This window comes from Brienomyrus brachyistius, chromosome 1 (assembly GCF_023856365.1).
Source record: "Brienomyrus brachyistius isolate T26 chromosome 1, BBRACH_0.4, whole genome shotgun sequence".
NCBI classification, from domain to species: domain Eukaryota; kingdom Metazoa; phylum Chordata; class Actinopteri; order Osteoglossiformes; family Mormyridae; genus Brienomyrus; species Brienomyrus brachyistius.
In genome coordinates this window covers 42595992-42619338 of record NC_064533.1, presented here as the reverse complement: position 1 = coordinate 42619338, position 23347 = coordinate 42595992, and the positions used below count along the sequence as shown (strand labels likewise).

Below are 23347 nucleotides of genomic sequence, written 5' to 3'. Positions count from 1 at the left end.
TATGCATAGAGAGTTAAGTGGTGGATCATGCCAGCCCCCTTCTTCATTACATCATTGGGAGGGGGGGGGGGATCTCATTACAGTCAAGGTCCCACCCAGGACCCAGCAGGGACCAGTCATGGACCAGCCAAGGCCCCATCATGGAAACAAGGGAAAATTGAAGTGGCTGTATCTGTAAATTTAGTTGCCACTGTCGAACTTGTTCCAGAGCTTCTTTCTTCAAATACAAATTGACTGATTTTGCACCCCATTTTATTTCATTCTCGGCTGGTATTTCAGCACAAACACACACACACATATACATATATATACATATATACATATATATACATATACATATATATATACATATATATATATACATATATATATACATATATACATATACATATATATATACATATATACATATACATATATATATATATATATATATATATATATACATATATATATACATATATATATACATATATACATATACATATATACATATACATATATATATATATACATATATATATATACATATATATATATATACATATATACATATACATATATACATATATATATATATATATATATATATATATATATATATATATATATATATATATATATATATATATATATATATATATATGCATACATGTGTGTGTATATGTATACATACATACATATATGTATGAAGTGGACGTTCGTGGAGAGTGGACGTATTTGAAAAGACACATTAAGGTTTTCAATATTTTGCTTATTTGTCTGACAAACGGAGTTATTTAGGTTGTTGTCACACACTTAAAATTTGCTTTGAGAAAACAAATAAAGGAGCATATTGCGATTCGTATGTATTTTAAGAATAAGCTGATTTATTGCGTTATGTGAGAATTCATTTTAAAGTAGACAGATTAAGGTTTCCGATATATTATATATATTATGTTATATATTTTTCAAGCATATACAATAAGCAGTGACATTAGTTTCACACATTTAAAAACATTTTCTAAGTTACTGAGTTATGTCTCAGAAAATTATAAGGGTGATAACTGGGCTTTGGCTATAACAGCATTGATTTAGGACAAGTAATGTCAAGCAGTCCTTTAATTTAAGAATAGATTCAGAGTCAGTTGTCATTTTCATTAATAAAGTGAAACTACACTTTTGACCATTCACTGTCTCATCAATCTTTCACACCGTTGTCACGCATGCTAGCTTGTTGTGCATTGATGCCTGATGCACCTAAAACAGGTCCTTGCAGATATGCGGTATTTAGGAACCGAAAAGCTTAACCAAAATAAGAAAAAAAATATTGGGTACTCGGTATTCAGTTCTAATTTGGAACCTACTTTTTGTTCCCAACCCTAATATTGACCCATACAATTTTTTGTAGGAACGGTCAAATTCCAAGATTTTGGTCGAGGTACAATTTGGAAAAAAAACTGACAGTCCCATTCAACGTCCGAGTTGGTCAAGGGTTAAGAGGTGTTTGAGTTCCAAGGTTCTACTCTATTCATATATAATCTGTTTCAATCGAACCATTAATACAAACGTTCATACAAACACCTGCAAAGATACAAGTTACAATACTTTATTCTTTTTTGGAACAACAAATGAAAAACAAAGAGTGGAAACAGAGAATATGAGTGCCTGAGAGCACTAGGGGAATGCTGCTCAGACCTCAGGAGGGGCCCAGGGCCCGGCTCCGCTCGGCCCAGCCTGGTCCGGGCCCTCAAAGTAGGTCTGCTCGATGCGGTGCACTAAGGTCAGCAGGTTGCTGTAGGTCTTGACCTTGGCACTGAGCTCGTTGCTGGTCAGCTGGGTGGTAAGGATAGTGAAAAGGTGTCCAAAGACCAGGGCATCCAGCTCCGTGGGCCTGGGGGGGGGGGGGCACAGGGTAATAAACCGAGGTCAGAATCCAAGGACATGACCAACCTGAGACATGTCCCCTATGTAATCTGCAGCTAGACTCCCCTGTTGAGCAACCTCCTGTGCCCCCCTCCTTCAAAGCCACTGGAAACTTACTGTTTATTAAAGAAGTACATCTGTGTGCCGAGTCTCTGCGATAGTGCCTGGCAGCACTGGGCCACATCTTCATACACCTGCAGGACAGACAGGCTAAGAACAGAGGGTCGCAGATTCACTAGCCCCCAGAAAGCTCCAAGGAAGGGCGGGACACAGAGACAGACTAGGGGACACAGAATCCTTCCTCTTGGAAGCTCCGAGTATGAGCAGAACACAAAGGTGGACACAGGGATGTGGTCTCATTCTGCCTCTGGGAAGCTCCAAGGAGGTGTATGACTCAGAAACAGACCGGGGGACACAAACTCACTCTGCCTCTGGGAAGCTCCGAGGAGGTGTGGGACATAGAGATGACATGGGGACACAGACTCACTCTGCCCTTGGGAAGCTCGTCCCGGATACATGGACATGCAGGCAGACAGATACACAGACAGACAGAAAGATGGACGTGAAAACAAAAGCATGGACTCAAACCTGCTCCAGGGTCTTCTCTGCCCAACCGACAGCACTCATCTTACGCCGCACCTCCCACTGCTTCTGGTAGGCCAGGATGTGCTTCAATGGCCAAGGATAGGGACTGCTGTACCGAGGCCTGGTGATCTGCACATGAGCCCAGTGGGAGAGTCAGCATCTGACCCATGGGGGCTGATAGGCTGCCCTTTTAAGGCCCAGGTCTACAAGGATGCTCACCTCTGCTGCTGTGGTCTCGTCACACCACTGGATGTACAGCTGCAAGATGGGAAGACAGCTAGGATGAGGGAGGGTTGCGGTGACAGAGGAAGAGACCCTGATGGGGGTTCAGTACCTCTGCAGTCAGCAACATGTTGTTCACAAGCTCCATATAGGCTTTCATCTCCGCCCTCTGAACGTCATCTAGCACATCACTCAGGGAGTGACCCTGGGAAACAGGAAGAAGTAGTCAGCCAGGGCCATCCTCCTCACCTCCCCTACCCTCCCAAGCCTGCCCGGTAGCTCACCTTAGCCTTTGTGAACTGAATGATGGGCCCCATCTCCGACACAACCTGGTTTCCCACATGGATGAAGGGCACTTTGCCTTGAGCAAAAACAGCAAGCAGAAAGCAAAGAATGGCCATGACAGAGTGACAGCAACCCTGATGTCCAAGAATCTCAAGAGTAACACTCAGACTGAAGTGAATATCACATTGAGGCCAAACGATAATCTGGCCTAGCCAGCTGGGCAGGGAAGCCTGGAAAGTCACCTAGGGCGTGTGCAGCTGCACTGAGTGTCCTTCTCAGCTAACTGTCCTTTCTTAACACACTATGATGACAGACTGGCCCTCCAGTTAAGTCTCAGATTCACTATACAACACTGCTATTAACCTATAAAGCATTGAATGGCCTGCACCAGAATACCTTAGTGATGACTGCTGACCTCATACAACCCTCTGCGCTTGCTTCGTTCTCAAGGCACGGGATATCTGTTAGTATCTAGGGTAGAAAGAGCTACAACAGGCTGCAAAGCGGGATTCAGGCTCACTCTCAGTATTCAAGCCTAGACTAAAAACACACCTGTTTAGTTTAGTTTATAGGGACTCTAGTCCTAGCTTTAGCTGATTATTCACTCCCAGTTAGACGTGTAGTGTGAGGTGTAGAGCTGGGTGGGGATCGGTGCCACTGGCTTTGGATAAACTGAACTGTCAGTGCTGTCACTAAAGCTTCACAATCCCATGTGGAATTGGAATACTGACATTTCAGGGACTCCCCATGCCTGCTTTCCCACTTGCCTCTTCCTCCTACTTATGCTGCCATAGCCATATCTGCCGGAGCTTGCACATTGCACTTCATGTTGCACTCTCCTAACTGTTAGCACTGCTTATAGTCTCCCCTACTTTGACTAATTGCACATTTTATTTCCCCTACTCCTCCTGGGGTATGCCACCTGCAGATCTCAATTTATCAAGATATCCTTCACACTCTGCTAAATGTGACATCGCCACTACCCATGACGTCCTTGGATCTAGCTTGCCATTTTGCCTGTGTCATCCTCCATGTATGCCCGGCTGCCTTACTACTGGTTGTGTGGCGATCAGAAGGAGAGTCGGCACGGGCTTGTCATCACCTCCCTGCTCCCCGGTTGTGCCTCAAATCCTATGATTTGGACAATGTGACTTGGCACTTAACCATCTCTCCTATTTGACTTTCCCTGCCGGCCCCAGGAGAATGGGCTCCCCCTTTGAGTCTGGTCCCTCCCAAGGTTTCTTCCTTCTAGGGAGTTTTTCCTTGCCACTGTCACCTCTGGCTTACTCACTGGGGGCTTTGGGTGGGGATGCTGTAAAGGGCTTTGAGACAATGTAATGTTGTGATAAGGTGCTGTACAAAAATAAATTTGTTTGTTGTTTGTTTTGCCTGTTATGACAAATACAACAGAGTGCTATTGTATACTGGGTACAAATACAGCACTTCATGGCAAGTGCAACCAAATCAAAAGTGACAACTGCACTAAAAAATTAAATTACACAAATGTGTGTGGATTATGTTTGCGCTGTCTTTTGACACCGAGTCTGGTGTTCCTTAAATTAACACAGCAACTTGCTGACTCAGCTGCCAGGATTGGCAAGAGTGGAGATTTGTTGAGGTTGAATGTTTGTTTTTATTCGTAACCTGAAATTGAACATAGTGAAACTAAACCTATTTTAGGAGCGAGAGACTTTATAATTGTGGGAGGGAGTGGGACAAAATATTACAAGCTTCTGAGGGAACAGAAAAGAGTGTGACAGAATCTTGCAGGGTGGGTGGAAGTGGAATTTCAAATCTCATCCCATGCAAATGCAGTAGTAACAGATTTTTATCAAATTTAAGCTACATTGTAGGGACTTGAAAAATGTTCCCACAAGCTAAAAAGTAAGAACCTTTACCACATTTGGTCTCCACAATGTGTTAAATACAAATCCACAGACACACACACAGAGTGCATGCAGGCAGGTAAGTGCACCTAACAGCCCCAGTGCTTCATGAGATAGCAGCTCTGCCACTGTACCAGCGGCAACACAGGGAAGCAGGAAAAGAGGAGGGGGCCCTACAGAGCACGGGGAGGGGGGAGTGGTGCAGGAGCACAGAGACTTACCAGAGGGAGACATGTGCTCGGCGTTGGCCCGACAACAGACTCTCAGTGGCAGGTCGCACATACGCAGATATGCCTGCAGGGGAACACACACATCAGATGAGGGCTGCTTCCTGGCTCACTGAATCTTATACATGCCTCATTGCAGGAGTAAGAAGTACAGATCGCCATGGTAGCCATTAAATAATTCACCCCCTATCTGATGTCATTTCCATTGAGAAACATGACTTGAGGCAGAGACAGACATAAGAGCTGGAGATCCTGAGGCTGGCTCCTCCAAGGACTCTCAGAGGCTTGGGTCAAGATGACTACAGCAGTGTCTAACCAAGGCAGTCAGACCCCCCATGGGGAAACATGCAACAGGCATGGCCCCAGGAAGCAGCAGGCAACCAAACCCCAGAACACTAGCAACCATGCCAGGGATCATCACTTCCTCTCTGAGTAACATATATACCCTGAAGGCAACATGACAGCACAGCAAGCACCTGTACGCTACACAAAGTGCTGGCCCACACAAAGACACTGTTGCACTTTCTTTTTATCAAAGGAATGAAAGAGCTGATTTCTAGTTTCAGTACTTTATCAATACAAATACCAAATTGGTCACAATAAACGCAAACATTCGTTACTCTATCTACGCATATCAAGTGCTGGCCTCAGCTACCTGAATTGCTGCTGGGATTGCTGCACTGTGCGGGACTTGTGCTGCGTTGTGCGCCTGTAGAAGCCATTGACTGGAATTATTTGGAAGTATATTTCAGTGTTTGTGTGCCAGTACAGTTACGTGGGTAGTTGTTGTTTCATTTTTTACTTTTTTTTGTTTTCTTGGTCTGCGTGAGTACTTGTCTGTCCTTGTTAATAGACAGCGCGAGTGTTATCGATAGCTGCGGGTGTTGCGTGAGCAGCGTTTCAGTCCGCGTACCTTCGCTAAAACACCCGTGAGGTAATATTATCTAACTTCGGTAACATTTACTCAGATAAGGACAGCTGCTCCTGAGCTTTGCTTGGTTGCCAGTCAGGGTCGGGAGGACATTTTCCACTTTTTTTCCCGCTCCAGCAGTAGCCTGTTTGAGAGAGTTTTTGTGTTTTTTCGGCCTCCCTAGAGCAACTTTGCTTTAATTTAGTTAAACGTGGTTCAGCAGGAAGTTAGTCTTTTTCATTTGGTTATTTTAAAAGCTTATTTCTAAGGTTGTTATCTCTGACTCTATTGGATACTTTAAAAAGTTCCATTTTAACGCAAGTCTTTAGTGTTTTATTGTGCTTGGCATTTTATTATATTAACTATACGTTAATTAAATCAAGTCAAAGTTAAATATACTATATAAATATACTGGGTTGGGATTAAAGGACGGGGTCACAATCCCCCTAACACTGCTTCGACAAATAGTGAAACAATTTCAGAAAGATGTTCATCAGTATAAAACTGCAAAGAGGTTGAAAATATCATCATCTGCAGTACATAATATAATCAGAAGATTCAGAGAATCTTGAAAAATCTCTGTGTGTAAGGGACAAGGCCAAAAAACCATACTGGATGCCCGTGATCTTTGGGCCTTTAGGTGGCACTGTCTTACAAATAGTCATGATTCTGCAATGGAAATCACTAAATGGGCTCAGGAATATTTCCAAAAATCATTGTCAGTGAACACAATTCGCCATGCCATCCAAAGATGCCAGTTAAAACTGTATCATTCAAAAAATAAGCCATATTTGAACATGATCCAGAATCATCAACATCTTCTCTGGGTCAAAGCTCATTTAAAATGGATTGTGGCTAAGTGGAAAACTCTTCTGTGGTCATACAAATCTAAATTGCAAATTTTTAATTCCAAATATTTTTGGAAACCTGGGATGCCACATCATCCGGACTAAAGAAGAGAAGGACCACCTAGCATGTTATCTGCACTCAGTTAAAAAGCCAGCATCTCTGATGGTATGAGGGTGCATTAGTACATATGACATGGGCAGCTTGCACATCTGGAAAGGCACCATCAATGCTGAAAGGTATATCCAGGATAAAGCAACATATGCTCCCATACAGATGACATCTCTTTCAGGGAAGCCCTTGCATTTTCCAACAGAACAATGCTAAACCACACACTACATCAATTACAACATAATGGATTCGTAGAAGAAGGGTCCAGGTACTGAACTGGCCTTCCAGCAGTACAGATCTTTTACCCATTGAGAACATTTGGCGCGTCATAAAACGAAAATTATGACACAGGAGACCTAGGACAACTGAGCAACTAGAATCCTGTATCAGACAAGAATGGGACAACATTCCTCTCCCAAAACTCGAGCAACTGATCTCCTCAGTTCCCAGACTGTTGTTAAAAGAATAGGTGATGCCATACTTAGTGGTAAACATGGCCTTGCCCCAAATTTTCTGAGACATGCTGCTGCCATGACATTCAAAATGATCTTTTTCCTTAAAATGGTACATTTTCTCAGTTTGAATTTTTGATATGTTTTCTATGTTTCGTTATGAATAGAATATGAGTTTGAGATTTCCAAATCATTGCATTCTGTTTGTTTACAATTTGCACAACGTCTCAACTTTTTTGTAATTAGGGTTGTACTTCCATTAAGATCTCATATTTATTAATTTTAAGTGAAATGTTCACAGCAACCAGATGGATGCTGAGCATTGGTTCTGCCTCCACAACCAAACTTGGTGGCTTATTTTCTGCCTATTAACATTTTCAACCTGGTGTACCAGGAACAAGCATCGTGCACACTTATTACTGAATTAAACTACATTTATATATAGCAATTTGCCACTTTTACATTAAATCAAACTTCCATCAATTCAACATAAAACAATATTAATCAAATAATAAAGATACAACAGACACCTCCAAATAGGTCCAGAGGACACTGGCAAGAAAGCTGTGTGTTGCTATTCAACAGTCTAGCAAAATGGTCTCTCACTATCTCATTTGGTGAGAGGAGTCAGTTAGCTTCCTCATTAGGTCATTTTCAAACATTCCCATATCACGAAATGCTAAACTGCTCAAACTGTAAATAAAACCACCTGTGTTATACTGTACTTGTCTTTCAGTATGAATAGGTATAGACTGTTTTATTACAATAACATGTCTGCGACTGCAAATCCCATGTCCGGGATTCCAAATTCTTGAAGATAAGCGGTGCACCAAACCCATCTGTGAAGGAGAATTATACTACGTTGTATCACATGAACTGGCCACCTGTCCTAAACACAGCAGAAATGGTTTGGAGGAGTTTGACTAGAGAGTGAAGCGAAAGCAGCCAATGAATGAACAGCATATATATGGGACCTTGTTCAGGATAGTTGGAAAAGCATTCCAGAAGGCCCCCTCATGAAACTGGCATAGAGGAGAGACAGTAGGGTTAGCCAGCCCCTGGGGCAATTGGAGTTAAGGGCCTTGCTCATGGACCCAATGCTGGAATCACTGTGCTGACTGAGGAATTTGAACTGGCAACCATCGGAGTCCCAAACCACAGAGCCACCCCACCTCCCCAACATTTTTTTTGTGTAGTTAATTTTTGATAATTACAAATGTGTTATTTTATTGTTACAATGCCTTTATAATTATTCTAAAATAAATTCCAAAATAAACCTTTTTGTGGGTTTTTTGACAGGTACCATATCATCTTCACAAAATGTCACATTTAAGCTTTCATGGTACTGTGACACACCTAGAGCAGACAGTAGATTTACCTGGACAGCAAGGGAAGAGGCGCAGTCCGACAGCAGAATCTGGTTATCTAAGAAAAAAAGGCAAGGACATTTTGCTTTAACTTTTCAGTATTTAAAAAAAAAAAAGAAAAGAAAAAAAAGCTTTGTATTAAAGAACACCACACACATAGACGCACACTGATATTGGAGAGTTTCACACACAAAGCCTTATGACAATTCCTTTTGGGGGCTCTTGTTGCCTCTGAAACTCCCCTTCATCCTGCCTCACTATCCTTCCTCATCCAGGGAAACATCCTAAAAATCTACATGTACACATATAGACAATAAAAAATGATACTGGCAGCTGTTTCCTGAGGGCTCATTTTAAAGGCTTTGTATGAGCGAAATAAGAGTGAAACATTCATACAAAGATTTTGGGATTTGTAATGGAACAACTTAAAACATAAAATTAAAGCATACCCTGACATACTAAATCAAAATGTCTTTATACAATAGCTAGTTAGCGAGTAAATCATAAATACTAAATGTAAGCTATCAAACACCATTTCATTGGCAATTTAACCTTTGGGACCTGATCAACGCACAATGCATTTACCGAGTTTAAAAATAATTAAATTACAAACCCTTCGGCGAACAGAAATCATAAATGTACTGTTAGAATCGCAACATGTCAAACTTGATGGCACTAATCATGATTTCACTGTGTAACCAAGTGCTTGTGAGTAATTGTGTACATTAAATACCCCAAAATAAGCATTTTCATCAAAACATACTTCTTAAGTAATATTCCGTGTTGTGTTATTCATACAGGTTGCTTTCTTTGCTGCATCTGACAGCTCACATGGAGTTCCATAGTTCTTTCAGCTCATTATAAGAAAAACAGCCTATAAATAACTAAATTTAGCATTCTATTCACTAGGAAGTCATTTACTTGATATTTTCACAGTATATATTCACAAAAGTTTGTATATGTCTATTTGATGTCAAGGTGAATATTGCCAAAATTCTCCAGCTTAAATTCCCATGGAAAGTTTCTGGAACAATGCAGTCAGGCAAGTAATGCTAGACCCTGACTTACCCATCAGACTGTTAGACAGAGAAGGGTGATTTGTCACTCCACAGAACACTTTTCCACTACTGTAGAGTCTAATGGTGGTGTGCTTTACATTACTTCATCTGATGCTTGGCATTGCACTTGGTGATGTGAGGCCTACATGCAGCTGCTCAGCCATGAAAGCCCTTCCATGAAGCTCAGGGTTAATGCCAGAGGAAGTTTGGAATTCTGCAGTTACTGAGTCAACAGAGCATTGGGAACATAACATTTACGCACTATGTGGCTCAGCAAATGTACACCTAGTGGAAGACAAATACCTGCACGATCACTAGAAATCGTCCAGCACAACCTGCCGGTTGCCTGGAAGCAGTGCTGCACACAATGCTGGGACAGAAATCATGTTCAGCTTGTAGAATTGGGCAAAAGTACAGGGCAAAGTCCACATAGCCACAGCACAGATGTCAGAAAGGGGAGCACATTTGAGAGCTGCCCAGGATGTCACCAGAGCACATGTTGAGTGACAGTGAACAAAGGGCACTGCACGCCCTCTAGACCTGTATGATTCAGCCTTTGCACTCAGAACAGTGTTCTGGGCCCCGTCCGAAGACTGCAGCAGTTGCCCAGTAGCTCTGAGATCCTAAGAGCCACAGTTTCAAGCATTCAGGATGAGGGTGTCGAATCCTCCCCTCCATCAGCAGATCAAGCCTGGTGGGCAACGGGCAAGGAGGCCCCACCACTAATGAGAGCAGGGGCTGGAACCATCGTCTCGCAGGCCAATATCGGGCTATCAGTAACAAGGGCTGACCATAATCCCGTACGTGGTACAGCAGTGGCAGGGGAGGGAAGGATTACAAAATTGTGCTCGGCCAGTTATAGGCCAGAGCATCCTGACCCAGAGACCCTGGTTCGTCCGTCATGGAAAACCATCTGAGGAAATGGGTTCCATGTATCCCCGGCTGCCATACTACTGGTTGCCTGGCAAACTGAAGGAGCGCCAACACCAGCTTGTCATCACCTCCCTGCTCCCCGGTTGTGACTCAAATCTTATGACTTGAACAGTTTGACTTGGCACTTAGCCATCTCTCCGATTTGACTTTCCATACTCTGCTCTGTGCATTGCCATACCGGAGTTCTGCCCCGATGCGCGTGCACAGACACGTGTACAGACACACTCCCACCAGTGGACAGAGAGCGCGCATCGGAAAATATGTTGCATCAACGCTCCCAGGGTGGTGAAAGCTGCACACTTTGTGGCTAATTGCCATAAAAAGAAATGTTTTGATGTTTAGTTCAGTTGTTATATTCACTGCTGTCATTAAAAGAAACACATGAACACCATGAATCCTGTCGGTGTCCGTCTGCACACCTAGGAAAACCTAGGGAAAACACTGCTGAGTGTAGCTTTACTCTGACATAACTCGAACATTTCTTAGCTGGGCTTAGCCCCCGATTTTTCAAGACCTTAATAACACCCCTGAATCTGACTTTTACTTTTCGTAGAAACATCAAATTTTCATATGAACATTTCCTCTCCTGCAATAATGCATGAAATATTGTATAAATGAACCCACATATACTCACCCCTTAGTGGCTGGTACAGAGTAGCATTTTCTGGCCAGGGTTCAGATGCTATAACAGAAACACAAGTCATTTTCGCATCTCTTTCATTAACAGAAATGCAACAGATCACGAAACTAGTGGTTCGTACCATATCGTGGGTTTTGATTTTTGGATCATGAAAAGGAAATAACTAATTTCCATTTATTACATAAAGAGCTTACAGAATAGAGCAATACACTTTTAATATACCCTGTTCATGTGAACACACAATGGCTTTGTATCTTGTCACTGCAACTCTGCTGGACTTCCATCATTATCGTTTTTTGTCTTATGTCAGGATCTTTTGATCTCAACAAAATCAAAGTTGTTTTCTCAAGGTCACGAGTTATTTTCTAGAGAAATAACAAAATTTGTCATCTCTGGAAAAGTAATTATACACACAAATAGCATTTGTCAAGAGAAAGAGGGAAGCAGATTCCATTAAAAATGCCATGTCTAATGACAAGGCTGAAGTTACCTTCTTTATTTGCAGCTTCCCTAGAGGGGAAATTTCGTGGTGGCACATGCTTCACAGTTTATAATTATCAAAATATAGAACAACATATGGAAAAAAAAACCATTTAAGCTTATTTTATATACACATTTCACAATTCTCCCTGTAATATAAACATTGTGTGATTTTTGTTTCGTAATAGTAAACTGGTAGCATGACATGGAAAGCATTAGAACATAAAAAGCAGCTGTAAACATTAATTTGAACAAGAAGTCCCATTTTAAAATAGAATTTGGACATCATATTCATCTTGGGCTAGACAGATATGAAATGCATATTAGAGAGTTAACTTCCCTCTGTAAGTTAACACTGAAATTAGCCTGGCCTAATTGGCTTTATACTTGAAAAATAGCTGAAAACATGGCATGCTGAGCAATTCATTTGAATTAGAAGCCACATTTTCAATTGGAATTTGGAGGTCTTATTCTCCTTGGATCAGGCAAATATGAAATTCGTAGTATATAGCATTTTCAGGTATAAAACTAATCTAGGCCAGGCTAATTTCATTGTTTAACAGTGGCGTACCTGCTGTGCACTATACTTTTTGTACAACCCTGCTTCCAAAAAGCTGGAAAACTGTGTAAAATGTAAATAAAAACAATTCGCATAAACCCATATTTAATTGAACACAGAACAGAGACAACATATAAAAAAAATTTACCACCATGCTGCATCACCTTTTCTTTGAGCAACATTGGGGACCTGAGAAACCCAGTTACTGGAATTTTGAAAGTAAAATGTTCTCCCATTCTTGCCTGATATAGGACTACTCAACAGTTCGGGGTCTCTTTTGTCATATTTTTCATTTCACGATGTGGCAGATGTTTTAAATTTGTGACAGGTCTGGACAGCAAGCAGGTAAGTCTAGTACCTGGACTCTCCTACAACAGAGCCATGCTATTGTAATACATGCAGAATGCGGTTTGGCATTGTCTTGTATATTTTCAACAAGGCCTTCTCTGAAACAGACATTGTCTGAATGGCAGCATATGTTGCTCCTAAACCTGTATATAATTTACCATTACTGGTGCCTTCCCAAATGTGCAAGCTACCCAAGCCAGTGTACATGTCTGTGCTTTTTTTTATTTCACTGTATGGCAGCCTTATTTTTTGTTGTTAAATAAGAAGCTCAAATTTATTAATAAGAGGAGGCCAGTTGTTGAAATCTTATCAAGCTCTGATTTCAAGGAACCCACACTTTTAGCTTTCACTAACCAACAGGAAGATTATTCCATATTCTAACTACACACGGTGTAAAGAAATCCAATTTAAAATGTTCTCTCACTAATTTCCACCTATAGCCACGAGTTCTTGCATTTGAACTAATGTAGGATCACACACACGCATACGACAGGGCTGAGATTCCAGGTTGCATGAGACGAGGTACTCACTGGCCTAGGCACAACACACACACACAGACACACACACACACACACAGCAACGGAGGCTAGCATTCCAACTTTTATGGCCCAAAGATTTAGGGACCTATGGACAGCAGAGTGGACCTCAAGGATAGCGGTTCCTCGACTTGCCACGCAACCCCCTCCCTGTACATCCTGCCTTAAATACCACGGACTCACCTAACACCCTAAAGAAAGTTTATTTTAAGTTTGGCTTTTGTATACCTTGTAGGTTTGTTTACTCAATATCCAGATAGGACACACACAAACATAACCTTAGACAATCTTAGTGTTGTGTGCCACCCTTATAACCATGTTTCACAGAGTATCCCCTATTTTACCCCTTACACTTGAACACCTATATAAATTTGAATCTTGAAATTAAATAGTGTAACTAGGTATCTTAGTGTGTACTGTCAGAGGTTCAACCACCCCCTTTTTCTTCTATGTTCCTCTGAGGCCTTTATCTAATCTTTGTGGTCCGTTCTTTGTCCTAATATTCTACATTATATGAACTGAAGTACTGTGTACATTATCAATTCTGGAGAGCAGATCAATTGGGATAAGCCACACCAACCAAAATATGTTGTTCACAGATGTGCAATTTAAATTGGTATTGCCACAAACTAACGGCAACGCCTATCTAAGGGTAAGATGTGCTGTTTGAATATGAATATGTAATGTAATGTCTGTACAATTCACCCAAAGTGTAACATCTGTTGAGGTGCAACCCGAAACTCCTTTTTTTAAACACTCCCAGGGTGGTGAAAGCTGCACACTTTGTGGCTTATGTTATTTATCTTATTTATCAGAATAAATCTGAGATCTGAGATAATTGCACGCTCCCATGGACATTGACTAGAGTATATGTATCGACACTGAAAACCAGTCTGCAATTGTGTGACTGGTGGTCTTAAATGGTGAAAGCGAGGGTGCTAAGACTGAATAATAGCAGAGGGACAGGTGACTCAGCCAGAATACTGATGTGAGTCAGTAACATACACCATGTAAGAAACTGTTAATTAACTAATACGAATGGTATGAAGTGTGAACCACCAGGCTGGTATGGCATGTTTGGCGTCAAACTGATGGAAAATCAGTCAGTGGTTACCAGGAAACTGTATGTATGAAAAGTTACACCAGTGTAATGAAATCAGTAAAGGGGAATCAGTCTGGTCATAAATACCAAAAGGATTGCCACAGACACCCCTCCGAACCACTCATGCTTGTTCATCATTAATCATGACATCTTTTATTTCAAGTAGAGGCTATATTTGTTCATGATTTGTACTTAAGGAGTATCCGAGTTACTAAGTAATTGTGCCCCGTCATATAAAGTGTTACCTATAAACGTAACTTTAAAGGCGTGAAACTTTTTTTTTGGCATTTGACTCAAATTAGCTTAACTGACTTAAATAACTATATGGATTTCCTTCTAATACGTAATATATTATGCAATAAATATACAGGGTGGGCCATTTATATGGATACACCTTAATAAAATGGGAATGGTTGGTGATATTAACTTCCTGTTTGTGGCACATTAGTATATGTGAGGGGAAAAACTTTTCAAGATGGGTGGTGACCATGGTGGCCATTTTGAAGTCGGCCATTTTGGATCCAACTTTTGTTTTTTCAATAGGACGAGGGTCATGTGACACATCAAACTTATTGGGAATTTCACAAGAAAAACAATGGTGTGCTTGGTTTTAACGTAACTTTATTCTTTCATGAGTTATTTACAAGTATCTGACCACATAAAATGTGTTCAATGTGCTGCCCATTGTGTTGGATTGTCAATGCAACCCTCTTCTCCAACTCTTCACACACTGATAGCAACACCGCAGGAGAAATGCTAGCACAGGCTTCCAGTATCCGTAGTTTCAGGTGCTGCACATCTCGTATCTTCACAACATAGACAATTGCCTTCAGATGACCCCAAAGATAAAAGTCTACGGGGGTTAGATCGGGAGACCTTGGGGGCCATTCAACTGGCCCACGACGACCAATCCACTTTCCAGGAAACTGTTCATCTAGGAATGCTCGGACCTGACACCCATAATGGGGTGGTGTACCATCTTGCTGGAAAAACTCAGGGAATGTGCCAGCTTCAGTGCATAAAGAGGGAAACACATCATCATGTAGCAATTTCGCATATCCAGTGGCCTTGAGGTTTCCATTGATGAAGAATGGCCCCACTATCTTTGTACCCCATATACCACACCATACCATAATTTTTTTTGTTCCAACAGTCTTGGAGGGATCTATCCAATGTGGGTTAGTGTCAGACCAATAGCGGTGGTTTTGTTTCTTAACTTCACCATTCACATAAAAGTTTGCCTCATCACTGAACAAAATCTTCTACGTAAACTGAGGGTCCTGTTCCAATTTTTGTTTTGCCCATTCTGCAAATTCAGTGCGCCGATCTGGGTCATCCTCGTTGAGATGCTGCAGTAGATGGAGTTTGTAAGGGTGCCATTTGTGAGTAGCTAATATCCGCCGAAAGGATGCTCGACTAATGCCACTCTCCAGTGACATGCGGCGAGTGCTACGCTGTGGGCTCCTGCTGAATGAAGCTAGGACAGCCACTGGTGTTTCTTCATTAGTGACAGTTTTCATGCGTCCACATTTTGGCAAATCCAACACTGAACCAGTTTCACAAAACTTAGCAAGCAGTTTGCGAACTGTAGCATGGGAGATGGGTGGTCTCGTAGGGTGTCTTGCATTGAAATCTGCTGCAATGACCCGGTTACTGCGTTCATCAGACATCAACACAATTTCTATCCGCTCCTCACGTGTTAACCTCTGCGACATGTCAATGGCTGTAAACAAAGAGAAACTTGTAAATAACTCATGAAAGAATAAAGTTACGTTAAAACCAAGCACACCATTGTTTTTCTTGTGAAATTCCCAATAAGTTTGATGTGTCACATGACCCTCTTCCTATTGAAAAAACAAAAGTTGGATCCAAAATGGCTGACTTCAAAATGGCCATCACCCATCTTGAAAAGTTTTCCCCCTCACATACACTAATGTGCCACAAACAGGAAGTTAAAATGGGAATGGTTGGTGATATTATTAAGGTGTATCCATAGAAATGGCGCACCCTGTATACATATATACTTTTGCACACAGACGCTCTTCTTATGATCGCACCAATCAGTTTCTCTCGTTAGGCGGGCGATGGTTGTACAGGTTTCTTGAATAGACACTACTGTTTAGATCACTACTGTGATCTAATCTTGTTTGAGAAGGATTGAGATAGGGCTGCACCATTTGGGGAAGATATCTAATTGTGATTTTTCTCACAGTCATTGTGATTACGATTTGATTTGCGATTTTTCGCAAAGCTTCAGTTCAACATTCAGTGTTTAGTAATTTTAAAACATATGACGCAGCATGAGATACCATCAATATTAACAGGTCTATATTCTAATGCAAGGATGAGAATTTAAAGATGTGGTGTGTCAAGTTAAATAAAGTAATAATGAAAACAACTGCAGCAAAAAGAAAAATAGCGATTTTGCAGGTAACGCTGATTACCCCCTAATAACACTAGAACTGCCTTTTCCTACGCCGATGAACAAGTAAAAACTACTTCGGTGTACACAGCCCTTTTGTTTGTGCTAATGTGTTATTAGTGTTAATAAGAGCAGCTAACAACACTCAAAAAGCCGTAATGCTTATAACAGAGTGGCTGTTCTCTCCTGAAACCGTACAGCTGGAAATTTTTAAATGTAGTATGCATTTTATAAAATGTTGAATAAATAGAAGTCATTTATTGGTGATTTCATGGTGGTCAAAGTATCTGCTTTTTAACAACTGTATATTGTTATTTTCTATACAAATCAATTCAGGTGAAACAAAAAAAATGTATGTGTTCAGGGTTGCAAACTCTTTCAGACTCACGCGAAGGAAATCTAACGGCAAATCTATACTCCATTCGGAACTTAAAATTAGCTGCATCAAAAATGTTATGGCAATTTGCAAACCATACAGACTATTTACAAGGTAATAAAACTTTAAAACATGTAAATGTATGTGCAGAACAGAGAACTGAAAATCTCATTCCATGCAGCTGACCAAAGTTGCCAACCCTGCATTTTATTTGAAATGAGAAGTAAAATGCAGTTTGACTGAAGCGGCTTATCATTCCTTTGCTTTGTTACTCGGAGAAATACATAACGAATGAATAAACATTATATGCATTTCTTTTTGTATCTTTTTTAAATAAGACCGCGTGCCCATACCCAACTGTAATAGCGATTAAAGCGATCTATTCTTTTAATATTTATGTTAAAGCAATGCTTTTATTTTATCACTGTTGTGGGGTTAAGATTAATCTTTAGAAATACTTAATAAGCACAAAAACATATGACATAAACGCGACTGTATTATGGGTTTTACGGCTTTCTTTGGGGTCACAGACTCCGCTGGTGTGAGAATTACTGACTGTCTCATAGTTGTTTTGATGGGTTAGCGGTATCCTAATGCTATTGCCCATTAACAAAAACAAAAAGTATGATACGCTGAAGTATATCGACGGTGGTGTTTAAAAGGAGCTCTCGCCGGTTCTATACAGCATGAATCTGTAAAACTATTCTCACAACAGTGTTAAACCCTGGGTCCGACGTGCTGTATAATATATATCCTAAATCGCAGCCTTTGCGATCGCAATTTCGATTTGAAATCAATAAATCATCCAGCACTAGTTTGAGATTATGGATTGGTTGTTGTGACAACCAATCCAACAACTGAACAACAGCCGGGATATAGTCACATTGCCAACGATTAAAAATACGGATTAATCCTTGTATGAAGAACACACCCCTGAATCTTACAACCTGAATTTTCCATCCATCCATCCATTTTCCAAACCGCTTATCCTACTGGGTAGCAGGGGGTCCGGAGCCTATCCCAGAAGCAATGGGCACGAGGCAGGGAACAACCCATGATGGGGGGCCAGTCCATCGCAGGGCACACACACACACTATTCACACACACATGCACTCCTACGGGCAATTTAGCAAGTCCAATTAGCTTTAGCATATCTTTGGATTGTGGGGGAAAACCAGAGTACCCGGAGGAAACCCCACGACGACATGGGGAGAACATGCAAACTCCACACACGTGACCCAGGCGGAGACTCAAACCTGGGACCCAGAGGTGTGAGGCAACAGTGCAAACCACTGCACCATCATGCCGCCCCCACCTGAATTTTCAAGAGCTGAATTTTACAAACTGAACTAGAATTTTTATTAACACCCAACATAAATTCAAGTTTGGGTAATGAATTCAAATTCAGTATTTTTAATTCAAGTTGAGGTACATGTATTCAGGTTTGGGTTCTTTAATACAAGTTCAGGTAAACACTGATATTCAGGTAGAGCAGCCTTGATTACTTAACTAAACTCGATTCCTTGATTATTAAAAGGCATCAATTTAAATGTCACTTCTCAATTATTTGGCAATATGATGGAATGAAGACGCACAGCGGATGAGGCTCCACATAAAGAGTGAAAGCATCAGCTGTGTCAAATCACTTAACATTAAAAGTAAATTAAATTAAGAGAGAAAAACTTAAATTTCACCACAGCACAACTGCAGCGCAAATGCATCTTAAAAGCACATCCAATTGTGGCATTTTCACCCAGTAATGCGAGGTTAGCCACAGACGTGCCATTTAGCCTCTTAGTGGCCGAAGCTGTCGTTGTCACCACTTTGACTCAAAATATTTTCCTTACTTTCTACAATTCCTAAATGTTAAAATAATCAATGCAATATTTTAATAATAAAGTTTTTGCAATATTCAGAAGTTGAAATTCGTTATTTAGACAAATAAGTAACATCTTTTCTACTAACAGAATCAGTCAAATAAGTTAGTGGTGTTGCCATGAGTTGTGCCAAGACACAAAGCAGTGCAGATCCATGACTTATTTTTGCTCAGTATGGTTACTGTGGAAGACAAGACAGAGTTCACGCAAAAGTAGTGGCAGTAAACATTAGTCTCATGTTTTACCATATACTGGATAATGCTGAAGAGGAACCATCACTGAAATTGCAAAGCTTGCTAAATTTCCTGTGTATGAGTGCCTAAATTGACCGTACGCTTGACCGAGTGTGTATCCTGCAATGGCTGGCTGGTTGCTGTCTCATGCCAATAGGCAAGCTTATATTATATTATCGATTATATATTATATTATATATTACGACTACTCAATGAATCGTCAGATTAGTTGATAAATTACTCGATTCTTAAGCAAATTAGTATTATGCCTAAAATATTGATGAGAGTAATATTGTGATGCCCAAAACTTTTTTGTTTAAATTCAAAGTATCTTTATGTATAATAAATGTGCTGGACTTTAAACTACAAGAAGTACTGCTACATGACTAATGTCTTTTTTTACCTATTTATCCATATCTCCTCTTTCAAAAAATGTGACTGTTGAGCTGTCCCTTTCTCCACATGCATTTCAGTACTTATAAATCGCTTCCATGATATACCAGAAACAGTATGTGGCATGCTCCGCTAACCGAATTTAACGAGCAAAAGGATACAATGAATTTATACAGATTATTAACTTTTGGGCATTACAATATGTCTCTCACTCAGTATGTTTACATGCACAATAAGAAAATTGAATTATTTTGTCAGTCCAACAAAAACTGGACTCAAAGTACAGGTAAACATGTTACTCTTACTGAAATCATACCAAATTGAATTTCTTTTAGTCCGACAAAGACATCCGGATAATGGAAATGGAAGACGATTTACTCCTGGATGTAAACATTCGATCAGGTTCAAACTAGCGTAGGTACTCTGCGCATGCTCCAGTTTCCATCCTTGGGCTTTGACTCAGAAGTAACAGAAGCCTGTACACAAAAGAATGTTGGAGCACAGCAGAGAACACACAGTATGTGCAAAATGTACAGTACTGTAATGCTGTCCAATTCACCACTCAACTAAAAGGCACTTTTCCACCATGCAAGGTACCTTACATTTGGTACTTCAAAAAGGTACCAAAAGTATGGTACGTGAAAATTCTGGTTTTCCACTGCCATAAAAAAAAAATAAAAACTAGTACCAGCACCAGAAGACATCACAACGTGAGGTGGGTACTTTGTACTGAATTCAAAAAATGGCTGTAGTACCTTATAGGGATGGACGATATTATGGATGTACCAACATCACATGATATGCACATGCAATTCTTACATTGCTAGTCAGCTAGATTAAGATCAAGCTTTTTCTTACCTTCATTCAGGATGGGCGTGCAGGGAGTTTAAGTCATGCTAAAACATTTTTACTCTGGCATGGGGGGGGGGGGGGGATTAGCTAGCTTTGCAATTTCAATTTGTATTCCTTTTCAAGATTATCTAGTATATATTTACATAAATACCCCAATCTTTATTACAACAAAATCACATTGCAATATTTGAAAAATTTCCAATACCGTGCTATAATAGCACATTATTCAAAATACTTTATTTCTTGTTATGCTATTCTGATCTTGTTGTAGGTCCTTCTAACCAGATCGCAATTAAAGCCTGTATGCACCCATTATTCATTTTATTTTTCCCCCCAATACTAGCCAACTGGGAAAAGCCCAATACTAACAAGTTGAAAGGAGTCATATTGCCACCTATTGTAGCAGAGTCGGTCAATAAATCGATTCCACTCCCATGCATGTATACTGGGACAAGGACAGTAGTGCGTTTAAATGATGTAGTGTATGTAAACGTACTGACTAATATTTTAGGCGTACTACTAATCTGCTTACCAAATTGTGGGCGTTGGTAAATGTCTATACAGTACTGAAGAGCTGATGTCTGGACAAATGTTTACGCTCGTCGTATAATGCCCTGGAGTCTCATTTATAAAACAGTGCATGAGACTCATACAAAAGGTACACAGACACACAAAAGTCACATCTGAAAAACCGTGTGTATGCACATTTGCACGCAATGTTATCTTTAAAAAAATCACACTCTACCAAGAATTGTGTGCAAGTGGATCCACCCTATACATGAACACATCCAGCCATGAATGGTCAACGCAAAACAGCTATTAAATACTAATATATATAAATTAAGCCCGATAAATGCTTACTATTACAGTATCCAATAGGAAGAGCAAGAAAATAAACTTTTCTGACAGAGAAATTGAGGTACTTATGAGGTGAGGTGGAGAAAACCGTATTTCAACCATTTCTTGGATTATGATGAAAGTTTGTCTCAAACACAAACAACTTTACATAATTTATGTAAAATAAAACGTCACGACGTTGGGCACACGTGAGACCTAATTAAACCTACGTTTTAATGTCTGACCAAACATTCAGGATTTTAATTATTTTGTGACATTCAGTAATATGCTATATAACTCTTTAAAGTGCAAATTTCATTTACAGTAATGTACCAATCATAAAATATTCCTTGCTTCTGTTTATGTTTCTAATAAACACTAACCGCTAACCGTTATCCATAAATTTAATCAGAAATTAACGATATTATGTCGCTCATGGGTTAACTGGTAATAAAATCATTTAATAGAGAAACATCGCAATTAATGACAGCATTAACAACACACTCATAACTCAGGATAAAATTAAAAAAATGCACTTAGCCTGTAAAAATTTTTAAACACCATCTTGCAGTTCGAGAGACACAATATTCTTAAGAGTGAGACACGGACACGTTAAAGACTATATAAAGCTTCAATACACTCTAATGAACTAGTAATCGGACACAGACAATAGGCACGAATCAGAAGGCGCCGGTTACCTGCGATTTGGGAGACAAACGCCTCTGCAGCGAGTGACATCGTGGGTGACAGTTAGGTAATGCTCAAATATACATACAAATGAAAAAGTTGAATTCTCCCTACCAACACCCTTAAACAGCTCTGCTGCCACAAGGTTAAACACACCACGATCCAACGACAATGACCTCCCATACTGCATTGCGTAACACTGACAGGCCAAGCATTTCCGGTAAATCACTTCCGGTTGTATGGTCGCTTAGAAGGCACCCGGCTGACATCGCAGCCTTTCTATAATGATAGATTACATGGGTGCCTCCACCTGAGGGAGTTCTCCCCTTACCAATCGTTCAAGTTGATTACGCCCAACAGTCAGACTTTGAGCCTAGAGATTGTTTAGCTTAGCAAAATAGCAGTTAGCGTAACAGTATGGAAAAGAAGAGACCGGGGGCTAGACAGGCCAGGCTAAGACAAAAAAGACTTAAAGAGCGTCGGAGGAGAACGCAGCCAAATGTGCCAAAATCACAGAGATTTTTTCAAAAGAACAAAAAGTAATGGCCAACAGGTAAATGTGGTCAACCTTTTGCAAAATATTAAACCAATTCAAAAATAAGTGTATTTCTATAGCTTAACATGAGTCAATGTGTGCGGAAATGTAATTTTAAGAAAAAACTTATATAAAAAAAAACTAAAGCACGATCTGAGCATGCAGTAACCATTTAACCATTTTGTAGTTTCTGAACAGCAGTCGCCTGTCAGTCGGTGTTCTACATTTACATTTACAGGATTTGGCAGACGCCCTTAGCCAGAGCGACTTACATAAGTGCTTGAGACTCTGCGATGAATTTCCGATGCTAGCTCAATAAGGACCCAAGCTGTTCTGCCAAGAACTGATTAAGAGTGAGGATCCCAGGACTGCTGTGGGATCAGGTATTATATATGAATTAAGGTTACTTAATTTAAATCCACATACAGTGATCTCCGCTATATCGCGAATTTTTCCCTGATGCATCGCCTCTGCGTATTGCGTACCTTGCTTGTGGTCCGATTGTTGTGAGCAAACTTTTTGTGAACTTTTCGTTTTAAGGCTTAAACTATAAAAATGTTTATTTATGTGGTATTTCTATATCGCGGATTTTCACCTGTCGCTTTTAAAGTGTATGGGAGGGGTATTTTAAAGCTTAAACTATTTTAAAAAACTAGCACTTGGAGGCCTTTGTGCTAATGTGC

The 23347-nt window shown here is 40.3% G+C and overlaps 1 protein-coding gene across 1 annotated transcript; it reads right to left on the bottom strand.

The window, feature by feature from the left end:
• Positions 1-1572: 1572 nt before the first annotated feature.
• On the bottom strand, positions 1573-22333 carry mtx2 (metaxin 2). The gene is made up of 10 exons (XM_048969383.1): positions 22141-22333; positions 11422-11469; positions 8808-8854; positions 5105-5177; positions 2997-3073; positions 2825-2917; positions 2710-2748; positions 2494-2619; positions 2023-2099; positions 1573-1873 (listed from the first exon to the last, which is right to left on the bottom strand). The coding sequence occupies exons 1-10, from the start codon at positions 22178-22180 to the stop codon at positions 1672-1674; spliced, it is 822 nt and encodes a 273-aa protein (XP_048825340.1). The 5' UTR covers positions 22181-22333; the 3' UTR covers positions 1573-1671.
• Between the last annotated feature and the right edge of the window lie 1014 nt (positions 22334-23347).